Below are 21350 nucleotides of genomic sequence, written 5' to 3'. Positions count from 1 at the left end.
CAGCCTTCAAACTGAACTTCTTAATTTACCGGTAATGGATGAGCATTCTTATTGTCAATAAAAATGGTAGTCTATTGCTATCTAGTTGTAAATAATAAACAAACTCATATAAACGTAAAAACAAGTTTTTCTGAAATCTTCCTGATTCCTGAAGTTTTAACGACACGGCTAGAAAATTTTTGTGCAGTAGGCTATATACCGATCAGTGGCATAATTTCGTCAAAATCCTAGGAGGGGGGAGGGGAAGTTGAAGCCAATTTTCACAAATAGAGTGAAAATGACAGTGAAACCTGAAAAATGAGCCGTATATATTAACATAAAGGCAAAGATGTACTAAAGAAAACTGACTTATGCCTCTGGATACTTGAATTATGCATGCTTATCTTAATTTTGACAATATTTTTTTCAGAAATTAAATTTCAGCTGGGGGGGCAACATTGGGTCTGGAGGGAGCAGTTTCCCCTCTCCTGTCCAATAGCAAATTACGCCCCTTTCCCGTTGGTTACAGCTGTTTTTCAGCTAACACTTTTTGCTGGGACACTAGAAACATCATAACATCATTGCTGGGAAAATTCCTAACAATTTTGTTAGGACGCCAGACGGCTATTTCGAAAACGCAATTTTTCTTGCCCTTTTTCAAATATACAAAATGCTGGGTCGAAATTTTAAAACAGCTAAAATTTTATCTAGAAACTTCAGTGTATCATGCCTGAGGAACGGTATGAGTAATTGCTTTATAAATTCTGAATAGCTATGCTTATGGCAAAGATAAGAAAATGAAATAATAATGCACCTTTGTCCTGCCTGTTAAATGTTAGCCTCCCTCTGAAATAGGCTATGTAGATTTGGCCTTTAGCTTATGCTGTCCCCTGGTTCTAATTAATCTAAAATAGGCTAAATATAAATTTAGTAAGTCAGAAAATGTTTCTGTGTTCCCTTGGGTTTTATCTTGGACTTATTTTAGTGGGAGGGCAGGGCTGGAGTGTAATTGGAAAAGCAGTGATTGTTATATTTGGAGAGAGTAATCACTTAGGAATTAAACACATAGTACATTAATTGTTCTTCAGAGCAAAATATGGTCCAATGCTGGATCACTGTTTCACTCTGTTGTTGAGATAACACCTATTTTATGGCCAGGGTGGCCACCACAACAAAATAAAAAATCACCAGTTTTTCACCAAGAAAATCATCAGTGTTTCACCAAAAATCACTGGTCAATAATGATGGTCTTTACTCCAAAAAGATGTGTTGGGACCCCTCTGGAATTAAAGTTGTCAAAACTCTGGAATTAGGGCACTTTTAGTTGAATTATATTTAAGTAAATAGACTTACTTTTTTTATTATGTTAATAAATTTCATTTAAGCCAATGACACCCCATTTCAGGCACAATGAATTTTTTTTTGCAATATCTAAAAACCTTTAGAAGCAAGTGACATTTCTATAGTTTTCTTGAGCAAAAACATTTATATTTTCAACTTAACTTGAAAAAAACACTTGAATATTCTAAGGTCTCAAAAATGTATTAAGAATATGGTTCTTGCAAGTGTAGTACAGACTTGAAATCCACACTGTTATATTTAGGCTATTTCTTGCATAAGTAACAGCCATAACTTATCAGAAGGTAGGATTCAGTGAAGAAGCATTCTTTGACTCAGAGTAATAGCTTTAATAAAACAAAACTACCTTATCCTTTGTATTTTAGCCTTCAAACTGAAGTTCTTAATTTACCAGTAATGGATGAGCATTCTTATTGTCAATAAAAATGGTAATCTATTGCTATCTAGTTATAAATAATAAACAAACTCAAACAAATGTAAAAACAAGTTTTTCTGAAATCTTCCTGGTTCCTGAAGTTTGAACAACACAGCTATAAAGTTTTTGTGCAGTAGGCTATCCTATACCATTCAGTGGCATAATTTCGTCAAAATCCTAGGGAAGGGAGGGGGGGAGGAGTTGGAGCCAGTTTTCCCAAATCAAGTGAAAATGACATTGAGAACTGAAAATGAGTCATATATATTAACATAAAGGCAAAGATGTACTAAAGAAAACTGACTTGTGTCTCTGGATACTTGAATTATGCATGATTATCTTAATTTTGACAATAATTTTTTCAGAAACTAAATTTAAGCTGGGGGGGGGACAAAATTGGGTCTAGAGGTAGCAGTTTCCTCTCCCCTGCCCAATAGCAAATTACACCCCTTTACTGTTGGCTATAGCTGTTTTTCAGCTAAAACTTTTGCTGGGACAATAGAACCATCATTGTTGGGAAATTCCTAACAATTTTGTTAGGATGCCAGAAAAACAGCTAATTCAAAAATGCAATTTTTCTTGCCCTTTTTCAAATATAAAAAATGCTGGGTCAAAATTTTAAAATAGCTAAAATTGTATCTAGAAGCTTCAGTGTATCATGCCTGAGGAACACTATGACTAATTGCTTTATAAATTCTGAATATATTTGTTTATGGCAAAGATACGGAGCTGAAAAAATAATGCACCTTTGTCCTGCCTGTTAAATGTTAGCCTTCCTCTGAAATTTGTAGATTTGGGCTTATGCTATCCCCTGATTCTAATTAATCTAAAATAGGATAATATAAATTTAATAAATCAGAAAATTTTTCTGTATTCCCTTGGGTTTTATCTTGACTTATTTTTGGGGTGGGGGGTAGGGCTGGAGTGTAATTGGAAAAGCTGCAATTGTTATATTTGGAGAGAGTACTCACTTAAGAATTAAACACATACTACATTAATTTGTTCTTCAGAGCAAAATATGGTCCAATACTGGATCACTGTTTCACTCTGTTATTGAGATAACACCTATTTTTATATTTTACACAAATGAAAAGAGGTTTTCATTGTGTCTATGGCCAGGGTTGCCACCATAACAAAATAAAAATCACCAGTTTTTCACCAAGAAATCACCAGTGTTTCACCAAAATCACCAAAAATCACTGGTCAATAATGATAAGCTTTACACCAAAAAAAATGTGTTGGGCACCCCTCTGGAATTAAAGTTGGCAAAACTCTGGAATTAAGGCACTTTTAATTGAATTATATTTAAGTAAATAGACTTACTTTTTTTATTAAGTTGATAAATTTCAGTTAAGCCAATGACACCCTGTTTCAGGCACAATGAAAATTCATTTGAATTATCTAAAAATCTTCAGAAGCAAGTGAAATTTTCTATAGTTTTCTTGAGCAAAAACATTTGTATTTTCAACTTAAGTTAAAAAAAACACTTAAATATTCTAAGGTATCAAAAATGTATTACAAAATTTAGTTCTTGCAAGTGGGGTACAAACATGAAATCCACACTGTTATATTTATTTCTTGCATAAGTAACAGCCATAACCTACCAGAAGGTAGGATTCAGTGAAGAAGCATTCTTTGTCTCAGAGTAATAGCTTTAATAAAACAAAAACTGTTTTATCCTTTGTATTTTAGCCTTCAAACTGAAGTTCTTAATTTACCAGTAATGGATGAGCACTCTTATTTTCAATAAAAATGGTAATCTATTGCTATCTAGTTGTAAATAATAAACAAACCCAAACAAATATAAAAACAAGTTTTTCTGAAATCTTCCTGATTCCTGAAGTTTGAACAACACAGCTGGAAAAATTTTTTGCAGTTGGCTATATATCATTCAGTGGTATAATTTTGTCGAAATCCTAGGGGGGGCAAAATTGGGTCTGGAGGGAGCAGTTGCCCCTCCCCTGCCCAATAGTAAATTGTGCCCCTTTACTGTTGGTTACAGCTGTTTTTCAGCTAACCCTTTTCTCTTGGACAATAGAAACATCATTGCTGGGAAAATTGCTAACAATTTTGTTAGGATGCCAGAAAATGGCTAATTGAAAATGCAATCTTTCTTGCCCTTTTTCAAATATAAAAAATACTTGGTCAAAATTTTAAAACAGCTAAAATTTTATCTATAAACTGCAGTGTATCATGCCTGACAGAACAGTATGAGTAATTGTTTTATAAATTTTGAATATCTTTGCTTATGCCAAAAATAAGGAGATGAAAGAATAATGCACCTCTGTCTGGCCTGTTAAATGTTAGTCGTCCTTTGAAATTTGTAGATTTGGCCTTCAGCCTATTCCCCTGGTTCTAATTGGTCTAAAATAGGTTAATATAAATATACTAAGTCAGAAAATGTTTCTGTGTTCCCTTGGGTTTTATCTGGACTCATTTTAAGGGGAGGGCTGGAGTGTAATTGGAAAATCAGGTACTGTTATATTTGGAGAGATTATTGACTTAAGAATTAAACACATATTACATTAATTTGTTCTTCAGAGTAAAATACGGGCCAATGTTGGACACTGTTTCACTCTGTTGTTGAGATAACACCTAATTTTACATTTTACACAAATAAAAGAGGTTGTCATTGTGTTTTTGGTCAGGGTTGCCATCACAACAAAATAAAAATCACCAGTTTTTCACCAAGAAAATCACCAGTATTTCACAAAAATCACTGGTCAATAATGATAGGCTTTACACCAAAAAGACGTGTTGGGCACCCTGGGCTAAGAGATTATGTTTTTCAAAGGTTACTGCTCAAGAAGGAGGATAATTTATACCAAAAACCAGAATTCCAGCCAAAACTGAAATTGTGACCTAAAATCCTGTTTCTGGACATAAGAACCTTTTTATTTATTTAACTACTATTTTACTTTTCTTTGCCTTTATTTTGCAAAATCATTTCTTTTTTTTAGGTTTCCTTTGAAAAGAATAACCATAATAGTCCTCTTTCATTCTCAAATCAAATTTCATTTGCTTATGAACATTTTTAATTCCCCCCCCCCCCTGCCACAGTTAGCATCCTTAATGGTAAACATTAGCTTTGCAAAAGACCACTCAAATGGTGTCAATTTCTTATATATTTCTTATACCTCTGGAAAATTGTCATGGGTCAAGTCTAAGTTGAAATATTGGACAAGCAATGATAAATCTTATTTCCCTGGTCCCTTTGACAAGAGCCCTGCTGTGGCCAACCATCTAAATACTGTGTGGTATCATGCAAAAGAAGCATCATAGCAAAAAATGGAAGGGCCAGAGAGCACACAATTCTACCAGCCAGCAGAAACAGATTTCATCATTGAGTTTTTAACAGTATTCCTTTTACAAACACACAACTTCACAAAATGTACCTGGCAGGGTTGCCCCCTCCCCTGTAATACATTTATTGTTGCTAGCTCTGTTAATTAATAAGTCAGTTTGTGACCTCAGGAATTAATTCCAAAGACCTACTTTGAATCTTCAAGAATTTCAGGTCTAATGCTTAAGTTTATCTTTAAGCTAACAAGTTATATAAGCAGTATCGACTTTGACGTAAACAAAGGACCATGAATTCTTATGGTATCTTAATAGCTATCTGCGAGTCCTGTCCTCAAATTTGAATAGAGAAGGATTACTTTAGCCAAGGACAAACAATTTAAGTACAGAGCAATGTTTACTATTATTCATTAGTTCCATATTAGGCAGAAATTTTTATTTTTTAATTAACCATCCTTTCTACTACAATTTATCAAAACCTTGTATTGATCATGTACTAGTCCTAAATGGTAGTAATAATTATAATCATGGAAACCAAATCTGTCAGTATTCAAATAATATCAAAATCTGTAAATCAAATCATATCAAGTTGCAGAAGTTTGTGCAGAAGATTTAAATGGAAAAATAGTCCTGTGCTCTTCAAATATGGAACAAGAATATATGGAAATATTAAAGGCTATCCCAAAAGAACATATCTTGTGCTACTAGTCTTCCCTTTTCAACAGCCTAGCCTTTGTGACTAGTGATGACGATATTTCCCATTTTGCTGGGTCTCAGGGTCATCAAGATACCATGAATTCTTATGGTATCTTAATAGCTATCTGCGAGTCCTGTCCTCAAATTTGAATAGAGAAGGATTACTTTAGCCAAGGACAAACAATTTAAGTACAGAGCAATGTTTACTATTATTCATTAGTTCCATATTAGGCAGAAATTTTTATTTTTTAATTAACCATCCTTTCTACTACAATTTAGCAAAACCTTGTATTGATCATGTACTAGTCCTAAATGGTAGTAATAATTATAATCATGGAAACCAAATCTGTCAGTATTCAAATAATATCAAAATCTGTAAATCAAATCATATCAAGTTGCAGAAGTTTGTGCAGAAGATTTAAATGGAAAAATAGTCCTGTGCTCTTCAAATATGGAACAGGAATATATAGAAATATTAAAGGCTATCCCAAAAGAACGTATATTGTGCTACTGGTCTTCCCTTTTCTACAGCCTAGCCTTTGTGACTAGTGATGAGGATATTTCCCATGTTGCTGGGTCTTCAACAAACCTGTGCACATGCATCAAATCACTTAAAGTTTCTGGCTCTAATTTATTTCTGAGGGGCCTTTTAATTATCTTTAGCAGTGAAAACTGCCTCTCTGCCGCAGCACTTGAGTGCAGCCGTGCCATCAAGATACCCATGAATTTTGGCAAGGTAGGAAAAAGAAAATTGCCTTCTCCATTCTTACATTCAGACAGGAATGACCAAAATTTTGCTGGATTGTCGCCAGTTTTGGAATGGATTGCAATGTTTGCATGCCTCAGTGACCAAAACTCTCTGTTGACACCATCAATCTCAAGGTTCAGAATGTCAGAAAACTAAAAAAAAAAAAAAAAAATAGCAAAGTGGTGCTATGGAAGTAACCTGGTTAGAAACAGCAGCATTGGGGTCAACACATTTCAGCAAGTCATCTCTATGATTTACACATGAATGGATCTGAACACAAAGCTTCTGACAAAACAGTATGCACTGACCCTTTTCCACTACATGAGGATCAACGTCTTCCCATATTACATAAGTAGTGAAATTGGCACCAAAAAAAAAGATCCTTGTAGGATCTGAGATTCCTTGGGTTGCTCATATCAATATCAAATAGATTGTGGTAATATGCACTCTTTACTAAAAAGGAATCCTTTATGTGTCTCAATTATGTTTCTACCTTGGTAAGTAGCAAATGAACCCTAATTGAAGTGAACCCTAAATGAACCCTATATATATATATATATATATATATATATATATATATATATATATATATATATATATATATATATATATATATATATATATATATATATATATATATATATATATATATATATATATATATATATATCATGGGCAAATTGGATAATAGTGGGGTAAAGAGCTTCACAAGCAAGTGCTGCACACAATGCAATTGAATGCATATGTATCTGAATACTGCTAACCATGGTAAGTCATCTTTCAATAATTTTGCAAGCCCATTCCTGGTAGCCAGCATTGCACTAGCATTACTCTATCTGATGTAAATCCTATGATATTTTTAATAGGAATACCTTGTACTGAAAACTCTTGAATAATTAGTTTCTCGAGACCAGCGTCTGAGCCGTTAGTTACCACTGGCATTGAAAAAAGTGATTCAATGGCTTCTCTTGCTTTGAAGAGAAATAGTGAACTGTGATCACTAGAAACTTTGTTGTTGTGAAGTATGTGGACTAGTCATTTTGTGCATCCACAAGCCATAAGTTGAACAGAAGACGAATCTTACACATGTTGCTTCAAGACCTTTGGTGGGGTGTCCATAATGCTGATCAGCAGGTTCTCTTTGGCAACCCATGTAGTGAGAGCCAACTCAAGTTATGTTGCACTTCCTTTTTGAAGCTCTATAATATGAACACTGTTTGATGTGGTGGTTGAGTGCTTTTAGTTTGAGTTGTAATGTTTGAGTGCCAAAATATTGGCACTGACAGGAGAGGACATTTAAAGAAGCTGTTCAAGCCATCTGTCAAAACTCAACACTGACAACAGTTTTTCTCCTGCCTTGTAGTAAACCACTTGAATAGTCTTTCAATTAGATCAGTCTTAGCACCCAATGATGAAGTTTTCAAGAAGTTATTAGATGCTGAATGGAATGATGTTCCCTGGAAGTACCAGTGGGATGCATTTGATGTTTAATCATTCACAACATTAAGTATGGAGCAATTCACAGATCACAATGGATCTTAATTTGCTCCGAAGTTCAAATTAAGGTAATTACTATATATTAATCACTATTTATAAGATATGAGTTATGAACAGTTCTAATAATATCTTAAAGGTTTTGCCTCCTGTTCTTTATCAAGTTTCCTTTTAAAAACTTTGACTGATGTCAAAGACATGATCTCCTTACTCACACTGCTCCAATAATTGATAACCTCCTGTTTGGAAAATCGTGTCTGATTCTGTAGTAAACAAGGGCATATGAAGCTTCTTGGAGTGAACTTCCATTTGTTTTTGATTGGTTAGCTTATTAAAGAGCTTGTTTAATGTTGGTTATTATATTTGTATGTCAGTAATATGTTGTAGGGCCTGCATCTGAAAATCAAAGATGACAGCTTTAGGTTTGATAGCCTTTCACTATGTGTTTTTTTTTGTGGTGTATCACTTTTGTAGAGTGGACCAGAATTTCTTACTTTGGTATCTGATTTCTGTCTTACTCCATAAATTAAGCAAATTATGCCCTAAAAATTGTTTTCATATACCTATCTTGACTAATTCCTCCTTCTAAGGACTAGAATATTACATAAAAGACAGATGCTCCCTAATATCAATTATTAATTTAAGGGCTACTCTAAACAAGCAACAGGAAGAAAAGATTTCTGCTATGGAAAATTGATTGAGTATATATAACTTTGGATATATATTTATACATTATGGGGAGGGGGAGGCTTAAGTTTAATGATTCACATATAGTGATTATATAAGTATTTATAAATGTTTTAAAGTAGTTTTTTTTAGCATTTTCTTATGAAGAGTACTAGTACTAAACTGGTACCCACATCACTTCATTAACTTTTTGTAGATACCTTATACTTATTATGAGTCTGTAATCTATTCTAGCAAAGTAATTTAAGGTTTTCATATCTTCTATTCGTAATTTGTCTTTCTTTAAATAGCTTAGAAATTTTGTGCACTAAATTTAAAAGCAAAAAATGTAAAAAAAAAAAAAAAAAGTACTGCAGGAAGCAAGTGAGTTTCTAAACTAATTTTAACCTATTAAACATAGTCTGATGTCAAGCACTTTCAAGGTTTCATCAAATAGGTTTATTGTACAAGTTATGAATTAGGTCATTTGCCTTTTTGGGTGAAATTTCATATTGTAGGCTTTTGCTATCTTGGAAAGTAGTTGACTTAGGTAAAGAAAATTTCCATTTATGGGTCCAGAGCCTTTGCTATCTTATGGGAAGCTCTATTGCAGAATTGACTCCAGTCTCCTCTAAAGGGCACTGACCTTTGCTGAACTTAGGCAAACTTTGTGGTAACAAAGCAAGCTATTAAAAATGGTTATGCAACACAAAAAAGACCCAAGGAAAGGTCTGCTTTTTATTGACTCTTGGTTTAAGAAATAAAATTATAATGATTTAAGTATCATTTTAGGCTACATTAAGACAAAAAGTATTTTTCACAGTATCTCAAGAATGAAAGGGCTCATTGATATGCATTTGCTCTAAAGAATGGATTATTAAGTTCAAATGTTCTAAAAAGTAATCAGCTGCATAATCATTGTGACGTAATCATCAGATGTAATCATTGCATAAATGCTTTCAGCATAGTACTGTAAAACTTTAGTTTAAAATGAGGGAGGTTTAGGAGGGGCAGCCCCCTTATTTAGATAATAATTTATGTCTGTTTTAAGTTTTGATTATGGTCTTGATTTTTAATATTTTTTTTTATTTAATGTCTTAAAATACTGTCTTGTCTGAGTAGTTATATTTGATCAGAGTTCTATAGTCAGTCTAAACATAGGGTTCAGTCAATAATATTGATGTTCCAAGATGTTTTTCTACTCTTGCTACTCTTAGTCACAGATTGCTTATTTTAGGAAGGATTTTAGCCTGTGAAGTATGGATTGGAGTTCACATTCTATCTGTCAGTTGTTTGTTTTGTTTGAGTTTTTTTTTAACAAGCAATAGTTTTTGGACAATGTTAAGCAACTTATATTTATGTCAGCATGTTGATTTAATAAGCCACCAGAAATGGTGCAACTCTGTCTATTTCTGGTCTTATAGTTACCAAATTGGTTGATAATATCTCAAACATTGATTTTTGCCCACATTTAGATAAAAGTATTTAAGATTGCAGTTTCTTGTTGTGTAGTTTCTGATGTTTGTTGTTTCAAATATAATATGGAGGATTATGTACCAGTGTGGAGTTATGTTTTGTCTTTGAGTATTCTTTTATTACTGCAAAATGGTGTCTGTCATGAAATAGAACCTTTCAGAAATATTAAAAAATATACTGATGATGTGTCTATTTATTTTGTTTAAAAAAATATTTACAGAAATAAGAGAAAACTAAAGACATCATCATCCATATTAGATGCAATTCAGGGGGAAAGGGTTAGCTAAGTTTCTTAATGAGCAATCACATTGTGACAAAAGAACTTCTGTGTGTAAGTATGCAAAAAATAATGGAACCAGAACAATAAGAGCAATTTCAAAGAACTTAAATTTGAAGAATAAAATAAAAGCCACATCACTAAAACTATCCATTTTCCAGAGTACTGGATTTGACACTAAGACCTCAGTCAGAAAAGTTTTGGCCTAAAAATATGCTCTTTGAGGCACCATACCCTTTCTTCCAGGAAATCTTGTGATGAGCTCCAACAGCTAGAACTGGTTCATCAACTCTCTTTCTTGCAAAAAACCTGCTTCACAAACTTTGTTTCAGAAAATAATATGTTGGATCCAAATAAACATAAGCTAAATGAAGTACTAAATTAAATAAAGTTGCATTCAACTTGTTTTTCTTGCTTTTAATTCAGCTGGGTAATGCTACACTGCCAGTTTTGCCAGCAAGTTCTTATTGGTATCGAACCCTTGTTATATCAGTAAATTTGGTTCTTATCAGTGTCCTTTAATGTTTGGATGTACTTTTATGAACTTGCAAAGTATCATGTTAAAGCATTAAATTTGGCTCTTATCAGTTTCCCATACTCTTTGGGTATACTTTTATGCACTTGCAATATATCATGTTAAAGCAATAAAGTTGGCCCTTGTTCTCATATGCATTTGCAAAGTATCCTGCTAAAGCAGCAAAGTTGGCTCTTGTCAGTTTCCCATACTCTTTGAGTGTACTTTTATGCACTTGCAAAGTATCATTTTAAAGCAGTAAAGTTGACCCTTGTTCTCTTATGCACTTGCAAAGTATCCTGTTAAAGCAGCAAATTTGGCTCTTATCAGATTTCCATGCTCCTTGGGTGTACTTTTATGCACTTGCAAAATATAATGTTAAAGCAGTAAAGTTAGCTCTTGTTGTTTTACTTAAAGTTTTGGTTACTACTGAGACGAGTCGCTCTTACTATACAGATCGTTACCACAAACTGTTTGATTATGGACTAGCCGAGTATCATGTTAAAGCAGCAAAGTCGGCCCTTATCAGTTTCTTATGCTCTTTGGGTCTACGTTTATGCACTTGCCAAGCATCAAGGAAAAAAAAGCCAAAAACCAAGACAGCATTCAGTGATTAGCTAAGAGCAGGCAAGATTGTGATTAATAAGCTCATAATTATAGCAATTGAAGTCAAGATGCCTGCCCTGTCGCCTACTATGACAGAAGGGACAATAATATCATGGTCAAAATCAGAAGGGGATCAAGTAGCACCTGGTGATGTTCTGTGTGAAATTCAGACAGACAAAGCAGTTCTTCCTCTTGAAGTTGATGAGGAAGGAATATTAGCGAAAATTCTAGTAAGTTTTTTATGGCTTTTAAATACCAATTGAAACCATAGATTACACTATTAGACTGCTGTCCCTTTATGTATATATTGGCAACAAAATCTTCATCGTCTTTAGATGCTGTCGGGAGAGTCATATTCAACAGTATTGACATAACGTCATTGTGCTGCTGTTCCTTGTTTGATCCTCTCTAGCCATTTTGAATAAGCTGGAACTTGTTTTTTTGAATTTAACAAAAAACAAAACAATCTAACAAAGTAACATAAGAAATAAAAAAAAAATATTTTGGAAAAAAGGGCAATTTCAATAACCAAATAAGATCAGAGTAAATAGATTGGAACGATTGATAGCCTCCTTAGTTTGAGGATTTATGTATCCAAGCTTTACAAAAATGTCACATAGTCCCTTTTCAATTGCATCAATGATGTGGCTGCATTCCAGTCCTTTGTGGCCATAGGAATGATTTCCTATAAGTCTTCATTTTGCCACCATCGTTATTGGGATTCTCAGCTTTTATAAAGACCTGTTTCCGCCGCCCCAATTATTACTTACAATTTTCTGCTACATCATAGAAACATAATTTTTGGGCATTTTTAAATTTTAATATAAAAAAGATTCAAATTTAATTTCTATCACTTATATGCTACAAACTAGGAAATATCTACTTAATATCCCTTCATTTTGCATAGATGAGCTAATCCATCCATTTCTTTTCTCTGAATGGTAATTTAGTTTTAGAAATGAAATACAAGGACAAAATTTTGGTTTTTGTTTTTATTTGGAGATGGTGAACTGGCAAGAAAATTTCTATAAATTGTAAAGTTTCTTGTAATTTTCAGGAATACATCATTGTTTACTAAATAAATTAAAACAAGAACAAAACTGCCCTAGCTGCAAAAGTTAGCTTTTCAGGGATTGTATAATGTTGTACTAGGATATTTCTGAATTCTTGTCATTGGCATGTCAACCAATAGGGGCTGTTTAAAATAAACTAGAATAAAAATCTGTAAAATTCCCTGTGTCAGAAGTGCATTAAGCAGTCAAAGCTTTCAAAAGGATTTCTTTCATCAAAGAAATAAACAAATTACCTACCTTGGCCCCATAAACTTAGGGGCAAAAATAATTAATGGCATAATGAACAATATTCGAATTGCAATTTTGTCTTAAAAATAATGGGATTTTCAAAAGTCTGAATTGATGCTGCTCAATGCGCTTATTGTGGAAATTTCAATCTATCTACAATTTTAATAGGTATTATGATTATGTTAAAAAAAAACAATTGAAAAGTTTTAGATAATTTTGTCTGATTAAACAAAATATGTTGCATGACTTCTGGAGAACCTGTTATATTGTTGCTCCCTACTCATGTTATTATGTTTTGTATGTAAAACGGGTTCCTAATGTGACATTGTCTTTTGAAGAATGCTACTTCTTGACTAGGATTACAGTTTCATACTTTATGTTAAACCCTGAAATCTTCTAGGAACATTTGCGCTTTTCTGACGCTTTTGACATTACTACTACTACTACTACTAACAACTCAACGCAGCACCAAGCTGCCTGAGGCCAACATAGCTACGCATGCTCCTCCTTTTTGACATTGAAGTGTATATAAATCAGCAAGTCCAAATAACTTGCATTTATTTTTATTGGAAGTTATAATAGGGATAGATGTTTCACCAAGAAAAGTATCTTGATCCTGAGTAGGACTTAGAGTGGGCCTAACCATAAATCCTTCTTCTTCTTCGGAAAAACAGCGCTTGGAGTCTAAAGACAGTCTCCTTTCGGCTTCATACAAAACATTTTCTGCTGGTTTATTTAATTCAAATATTCATCCTCTTTCCAATTATACTTCCACTTAACAAAACTGAAGCAGGTTTCAGGGTCATGTCAACCCTGTTTCCTTACTTTACCCCAGGCATAGCGAAAGCACTCTTTGTATTTACCTCATGTTGCGAAATAGATGTTTGGTTTGTCCAACTCCTACTTTCAATAGTTTTGGTTATTCTTTCTTCTCTTAAGCGTTGGTGCTATTTTTGTTTCAGGCTCCTGCAAATTCTACCGACGTAAAAATTGGAACTCCAATAGCAATGATTGCTGAAGAAGGAGAAGATTGGAAAGGTATAACTGGACCTGTTCTTGAATTAGGGCCAGCTTTGACAGAAGAAAAACCTTTGAAGGAAGAAGCAGCAGCAGAATTTAGCAGTGTAAGGCATCTAGGAGCTACACCAACGTAAGCTATTAAATTGGCTTTTCGTGATTTTTTACTGGTTCCAAGAAGACTCAGTAGGAGGGTGAACCAAGATTTTTCTTCATCAGGAGGGGTGATTTTCATGCCGAGGGGGGAGGAGAATATCTTCTAGTAGACTGTAATAATGGTCTTGAGTAGGTTTGGGGCCTGAATTGCGTAAATAAACTTGCTTGGCCTCCTTTCTTTTGGGGTTGTAAATACAGGGCCTAATCCATAAAAAATTACTAATTTATGAGCTCTGTGGGTGGGTTGGGGATGGGGGGGGGGCTAACTGAATTTCTGCCCCCCTTCCCCCTAGGAAATGGCTCTGCTCAAAAGCACAGACTTAGAGAAAAGCTTGAATTGTGCTTAAGCTAGAATAACAGGCTTGTTTTAGTGAAGACTTGCTGAAGGAGCTAACAGTAAATATGAACAAACTACTAAAAAATCTTATAGAACCTAATTGTTCGTGGTATTTAGCCACCAGTGTTATACCGGTAGGCCACAACGCCACTGGCGGGATAATATACGGGTGTCACCACTTTTTGGAGGGGAAAGCCCCGGCCCCAAAATATAATGTGATGCCGTGTCTACCACACTGGTTCTACAAATATCGGGTTTGGTACTACCCTATTTACAGTATACCCTGTCCCAGGGTATGATAACGCGGTCGAGTGGTCAAATGGCCACTTTTTAAAGCCAAATTTACCCGCCTTGGGTTACGGCTAGAAAATCTCTAACTCTCTCCTTGGAGGTAACAAACCCCCCTGTCAATATAATAGTGACGGTACCTCGTAGCTCTATTCCTACCCTGCCCGGGTTACGAAAACTAGTACACAGTTTGTAGAAAATACCTTACTTGTATTCTTTCAAAGGGTCACAATAATTACACAAAAATATGTTTCCCCGAACGGGGTCTAAACGCAGACTAAATCAAAAATAATAATAATAGGTACAGCAACTGTTCATAGGGGTGGACCTTCGCTTGGCCCAGCCAATAATCTCAATCCCCATTCATAACCAATTCTATCTTCCCAGCCCTATTATTCAATGACTCAAACCAGGAAGTACAAAACTAGAATTTACTTCAAAGCTTACTTATTGCAACACAACTATAGCTTAGCAACGAGACTTTTAAATTGTCATTGCAAATTATACTATAGGCAAATCTAAGCAAATGTAATTAGATCGAAAACAGGTCATTTATATAAAAGGAAAAGAAACAGCGGTGGAACCCCAACACCTCCCCCCGTAAGATAAATGACTGCCCACGCGCTACCTTGGTCCACCATTACAATTATGAACACATAACTTCAACTTTACAAAATCCATTTGCCTTCTCTCTTCCACCAGTGTCTGTGCTACTACTTCCACAGCTTGGCTCTGGATCGGTCGTCATTAACACGTCTCTACTGTAGGACCACAAAGGTTTAGATTGTATAACATCCGCATTAGGCTTTGAAAGTTGAAGTTCCTCAGGTTCATGGATAATGATTGTGCATTGCACAATCAAAAACAAAAAATTTTCTCGCTCTCCCGAATTTGCATTTGAGAGGAGCAGAGAAAGCCTTTCTGGAACAAATGATGATGACAGACATCGTGAAAAATTGGTTGTACTAGCCTATTACTTTCCATCTGTGGAAACAACCCCACATCTCAATCAAAAAGTAAATTGCCCCTTGGCATAATTTCAAATAATATAATAATAATAACTCTTTATTTCCATAATAGCTTATAGCTAGCAGCGGACGTCAAACAACAAGAAAATATAACACATGAAATCAGATAAATAAATATAAAAATAAATAAACTTTTTCACAACTTTTTATAAATTTCCTTTTCAACTAGTTCCTCATTATAGTGGTTCACGAAGTATGGAACAAACGATGATAGGTACCTTTTTGATGCCTTTCGGGGTGGGGGACAAAGGAGTTGGCATGACGAAGTGAGGGCTCCTCTACGTGTTTTTGGCCGACTGATCTGTGATTCCTGGAAATCCGGTAATATTTTGCGATGGACATCACAGCTTAGGAATTTTTTTCCGTGATCGTGAGATAGTGGCGCTCTTCAGAGTTTCTGAAGCCTCAGTTTCTGCAGGCTGTCCTCATAGGATGTATAATTTGCCCCAAGCATTATTTGGCACGCCCGCTTTTGAATATTTTCAAGCTTTTCGGTCTAAGTTTCAAAACGATAAGGGTACTGGGAATGAAGTAAAATTTTGAGCGCACCATGAATCGCCTTTTTTCTGGGTTCCCTCTCCTGGGATAATCAACTGCAGAATATACGTTGATGCTAATTGCAAATGAAACTTGGATACATCTCCCACTGAATACAATTTCCCGGAATTAATTTTCGGTTCCCATGAAGAATAACAACTATGAATAGGGTTACTGGACAAAGGTTCGGGTGAAGTATGAAGTGACTGGGAGAGAGTATCCCCCAAGGACTCCAGATCTGAGAGGCAAAACTTCGGTAAAGGGGTCACAACTTATCCCCCCGTTGTGCATTGAGGAAAAGGGCTATCTTTCGCGACTTCCCGCTGGGGATCTTCCCCAAGGGATTCCTCTCCCTCATAAAGGATCGACATATCTTTTGAATTGATAATACCAATCTCAGATTCTTTCCAAGTTTTTCCAATCCAACTTAACATTCAATATCCCCCGACTTTCCCCCAACCCGTTGTAGGTCATTCATCTTTATTTTGTAACCATCTTGTTTTATTCCCCATGGGTCTTTGACCTCTTCCCCCCCCTATTATTTATGTTATCAAGGATGGTTGGATGATGGGCACAGCCCATCCAACATTTTTTTATTTTTCGCCACTGCAGGCTGAATCTCCAAATTTTGTCTCTTTTTTACACTCCTCCTTTCAACTTTACTTTTCTCAATTTTGTCATTCGCGCAAAATAATAAATCACTGTTAAATCTGATTTAGACTCCAGTGTCCACCATCTTTGACTGCATTGCTTCATTGTAGCTCGGTTTAATATCTCTTTTCTCTCTTTTAGTCTTCTTTATTCTTACCGCCGAAACAAATAGTTCGTTATCAAATGGGAATTAAATCCCGTCATTTAGTTTTTCATATTGTACAAAACCTTCTTGATTTTTACGAGGAAAAGCGTGTACAAAAGATTTCGTCTCCTTATTCTCTGGTACAATCATCGCTTAATTTTGACCTGTACTTGTTAGCGTCTTATATTCATTAAAAGTGTTCTCAAGTTTTCCATTTTCTGGAAATTTTTACGAAAAATCATTCTCCCGCGTCTTATTTTCAATATTATGTTGTCTGTTTACTTCTGCATCCCATTTCTGTGGATTATCAATATTTCGAACATGCGTATCAAGTATTTCGCTTTTCCGACAGGGTGGCACAGCCTCCCCATTTGTTTTATGGGCCGGTCCACCTCCTCTTCCTCTGGACCGTACCGTCCTTCTTTGCAATTTCTGTTCTTACCCAAGCAGACGGGCATGGGTGCTTGTCTCCATAATAACATAATGTTGTAATCTTATTTTTATGGTCTATCTCCGTTCTATTAATTGGGCCAGTTCGCACAGGTTTGGTCACTGCAGGAATCAATTGCCATTTCGACTAATTCCCCGTTCAATTTTCCGTGTATTTTATGCGACTCTGCAAATGCGTTATTATTTTCCTTATTATGGGTCATGGCCCAGGCTGTCGTTTTATGTGGTTTTTGGTCATGTTTACTGGGGCAGTTTCTTGCAAAATGCCCCGTGGTAACACAGTTATAGCAAGTTAGTTCTCCTTGCGCTGTGTTCTAGTGCCAATTTTTGTTATACTCTCTATATTGAAATATGTCTGTCTCCTCAAATTCCTCTCTTATTTCGGTCCACCTATTTGCCATTTCCCCATTTCTTCGCTTGTTTTTGGGTTCTTTTCTTTTAAATATATTTTCAATTCTCTGTGGGTGTTTTCTAAAAATTGTTCCATTACTGTTTTATCTATTATTTCCTTTGTCTTTTTTTTTATGTCGTCTGTGCTTTTTAAGATTTTATATTTTCCTAGCTTTAACCATTTTAGACTCATGTATTTCAATTTGTACACAATTGAATGATATACTTCGTTGTCTAGCATTCTTTTGCCTATAATCCTTTTTTGATAGGGCTCGGAGGAGAGTTAAAACTTTTCAAAAATGGCTTGATTTAGTCTTTCAAAATCTTTTGAGTAGTGCATTGGTAATGCTTTATATGCAATTTGTGCTTTGTAGTTAAGGAGGGGCTGTATTCTTGTCACCCAATTTTCTCGGCAATCCGCTTAATTCCGCCGTTTTTTCAAAATTGTATATGTATATATGTACATCTTCATTTTCTTTCATTGGTTGAGGGTTTATTGCTTGCATTACCTCTATTGTAGACGATTTCTGCGGCTCTTGGGAATTTCTCCCTGCAATCATTTGCATTAGTTCTCTTCTATCCTCCCTATCTGCCTCTTCTTTTCGTTCTCTAGCTCGTCTCTCTTTCTCTTTTTCTTTTCTATCTTTCTCTTTTTCTTTTCTATCTTCCTCCTCTTTTCGTTCTCTGGCTAATCTGTCATTCTCCATGAAATTTAATAGTTTTTGTGTCATATCTATTCGGGTGCTTTTTAGCGAGCTCCTGCTGGATCTTGATTCAACACTGCTCCTTCTACTCGGATTACTTTGATTCCGTCTGTCATTATTTATTCTTAATTCATTTTCTGAATATGTTCGTTCTCTATCCGTATTGTCTCTTCCTTTATAGGCTACTCTAGCCCTTTCGTCCTCTTTTCTATTCTTTCTAATTTCATCTTTCTCAGCCTGCATTTTTTTCTTATATTCTCGTTGCTCTCTCTCAAAGGCCTCCATATTAGCCTTTCTTTCTATTTTCCTACTTTTTCTATGTGCTTCACTCGCCCTTCTCGGTGTTGAGTTAATCTCATCTCTGTCCGACATAATTTCAAAATTCCGTTACCTGAAATTATCTCTTCAGTCTAAATGAAAATTCTTTTATCCGTGTAACTTCCGGTCTCTCGCAAAAAATTGCTGCGTGTCAATTAGCCTTGTATTTTTGTACACTAATTAGTTGCGCGATATATTGATTCGTAAAATTTTCAATTATGATCTAACAAGGCACAGTCCATAATAGATCTTCATAATCCTATTAATTGATTCCGTATTTTTTTTCTCTTTATATGTAATCAGAATAGGCTACTCTTGTAGGCTAAATTACTTGTCTCTTCGAAAACACGGAATTCTTTTAATATCAGGTTTACTGATAGGACCTTTTCTTGCTGCCACCAATGTTCGTGGTATTTAGCCACCAGTGTTATACCGGTAGGCCACAACGCCACTGGCGTGGTAATATACGGGTGTCACCACTTTCGGGAGGGGAAAGCCCCGGCCCCAAAATATAATTTGATGCCGCGTCTACCACACCGGTTCTGCCAATATCGGGTTTCGTTCTACCCTATTTACAGTATACCCTTTCCCAGGGTATAGTAACGCGGTCGAGTGGTCAAATGGCAACTTTCTAAAGCCAAATGTACCCGCCTTGGGTTACGGCTAGAAAATCTCTAACTCTCTCCTTGGAGGTAACAAACCCCCCTGTCAATATAATAATGACGGTACCTCGTAGCTCTATTCCTACCCTGCCTGGGTTACGAAAACTGATACACAGTTTGTAGAAAATACCTTACTTGTATTCTTCCAAAGGGTCACAATAATAACACAAAAATATCTTTCCCCGAATGGGGTCTAAACGCAGACTAAATCAAAAATAATAATAATAAGTACAGCAACTGTTCATAGGGGGTGGACCTTCGCTTGGCCCAGCCAATCATCTCAATCCCCATTCATAACCAATTCTATCTTCCCAGTCCTATTATTCAATGACTCAAACCAGGAAGTACAAAAATAGAATTTACTTCAAAGCTTACTTACTGCAACACAACTATAGCTTAGAAACGAGACTTTTAAATTGTCATTGCGAATTATACAATATGCAAATTAAAGCAAATGTAAATAAAACAAAAACAGGTCATTTATCTGAAAGGGAAAGAAATAGGGATGGAACCCCAACACTAATTATGATCATAGATAAGTAGATAAGGTATAAAATTTACCTTTCCACTCAGTCTAGGCAGTTCTGGAAAAAAATTATTAAAAACTGTTACTATGAAGTAGAGTGTAATTGGACAGATAATTTGCATTTGACGTTGCCCTTTTTTCAAAGCATTTTAGCAAAAGTTAACCATTTAATAGTTCTTTTTGCCACTACATAGAAATTTTTGGATGTATTATGCAGCATAGTATCAGTAGAATCAATATTTCATCCAGTTTTGTCAGTAAGTATTCTAATGTTTCTTTTATAATGGATTGTTCTTTGTCCCTTTATCCGACCTGTTTCTTCTCAGTTCTGATGTACAAGCTTTGTGTTTGGATCAATCTCTGAAGGAATCCGTCTCTGTCTTGCGTACTAACATGGATATGAAAATGGAAAACTCGCAATATCATCGATTATTTAGGCTGAAAAAATGGGTTGAAATTAGCAGCACTCATAAACATTTTGCTATTTGCTCAAAACTTGAAAAAATAGGGGAAATTACTTTTGATAACCAACGACATCAAACTTATATCATTGTCTTAACAAAGGCCAAAAAGTATATCCATACTTATAAAATGCTAGATTCCTTTTTTTAAAGAACAAATAAGTATGTGAATACAGGCCTGAATTAACTTTCTCTGCAGTTTCTGGAAAAGCTACCTATAGAAAAGTAGACCCTGAAACAGTGTAGGGTACTTGTATGATATACGCCCTGCCTAATGTTCTTCTAATATGTTTCTCTGCCGCTCAGAGGTAAAGTATAGCGGGTCTGCATGCTCAATGCGTTAGGTACAATTATTCTGCTAATTATGCAGTAAGAATTGTTTTCTAACGTGACACCGTCCAAATACTTTACCCCCACCCCTCCTTAATGTGCAAATATATAGCCCAAATTATATATTTTCTGTCTATTCTGTCACTTATCTTTGTCTTGTCTCACGCTAAGCTGAAATAAACTACTGAAAAAAACTGGTTCTATAATGCGTCAATGAATGAACAACATTAGGTAGGGCGTTTATCATACAAGTACCCAGTGTACTGTAAGGTCAACTCCGCTATTTTATATATGTCTTTACGCTATCTGGGTACTACAACATTGCAACATAAAACACCCCCCCCCCCAATGATAAATTATAAACATATTATAAACACAATTTCATTTTGATCTGTTTCAGTTCTTATTTATTAAATATCTATCTATTTATTTGTTATATATTTATCTGTGTAAGTTCTTATGATCTTCTTCATATATTTTTCTTCAGTAATTTAGCCATTTGAATATAAATAATGCATCTGA

General features: G+C 35.1%; 2 protein-coding genes across 2 annotated transcripts in view; one reads left to right on the top strand and one right to left on the bottom strand.

Annotated features, from left to right (window-relative positions):
* Positions 1-2769, bottom strand: part of LOC148945391 (MFS-type transporter SLC18B1-like) — a 110543-nt gene extending 107774 nt beyond the window's left edge. Inside the window, exon 1 of the mRNA XM_089098560.1 lies at positions 2722-2769. The gene's annotated coding sequence lies outside the window, so the exon portion shown is untranslated. The remainder of the gene's footprint in view (positions 1-2721) is intronic.
* LOC148945390 (pyruvate dehydrogenase protein X component, mitochondrial-like) overlaps positions 650-21350 on the top strand; it is a 50930-nt gene continuing 30229 nt past the window's right edge. Inside the window, exons 1-3 of the mRNA XM_089098561.1 lie at positions 650-719; positions 11582-11757; positions 13791-13978. Of these exons, the coding sequence (XP_088954687.1) occupies positions 650-719; positions 11582-11757; positions 13791-13978 (434 nt within the window). The remainder of the gene's footprint in view (positions 720-11581; positions 11758-13790; positions 13979-21350) is intronic.

This window comes from Artemia sp. Qi Xiang Cuo, chromosome 13 (assembly GCF_049724085.1).
Source record: "Artemia sp. Qi Xiang Cuo chromosome 13, ASM4972408v1, whole genome shotgun sequence".
NCBI classification, from domain to species: domain Eukaryota; kingdom Metazoa; phylum Arthropoda; class Branchiopoda; order Anostraca; family Artemiidae; genus Artemia; species Artemia sp. Qi Xiang Cuo.
The sequence above is the reverse complement of the archived record's forward strand: the minus strand, read 5'-3'. Positions and strand labels throughout refer to the sequence as shown.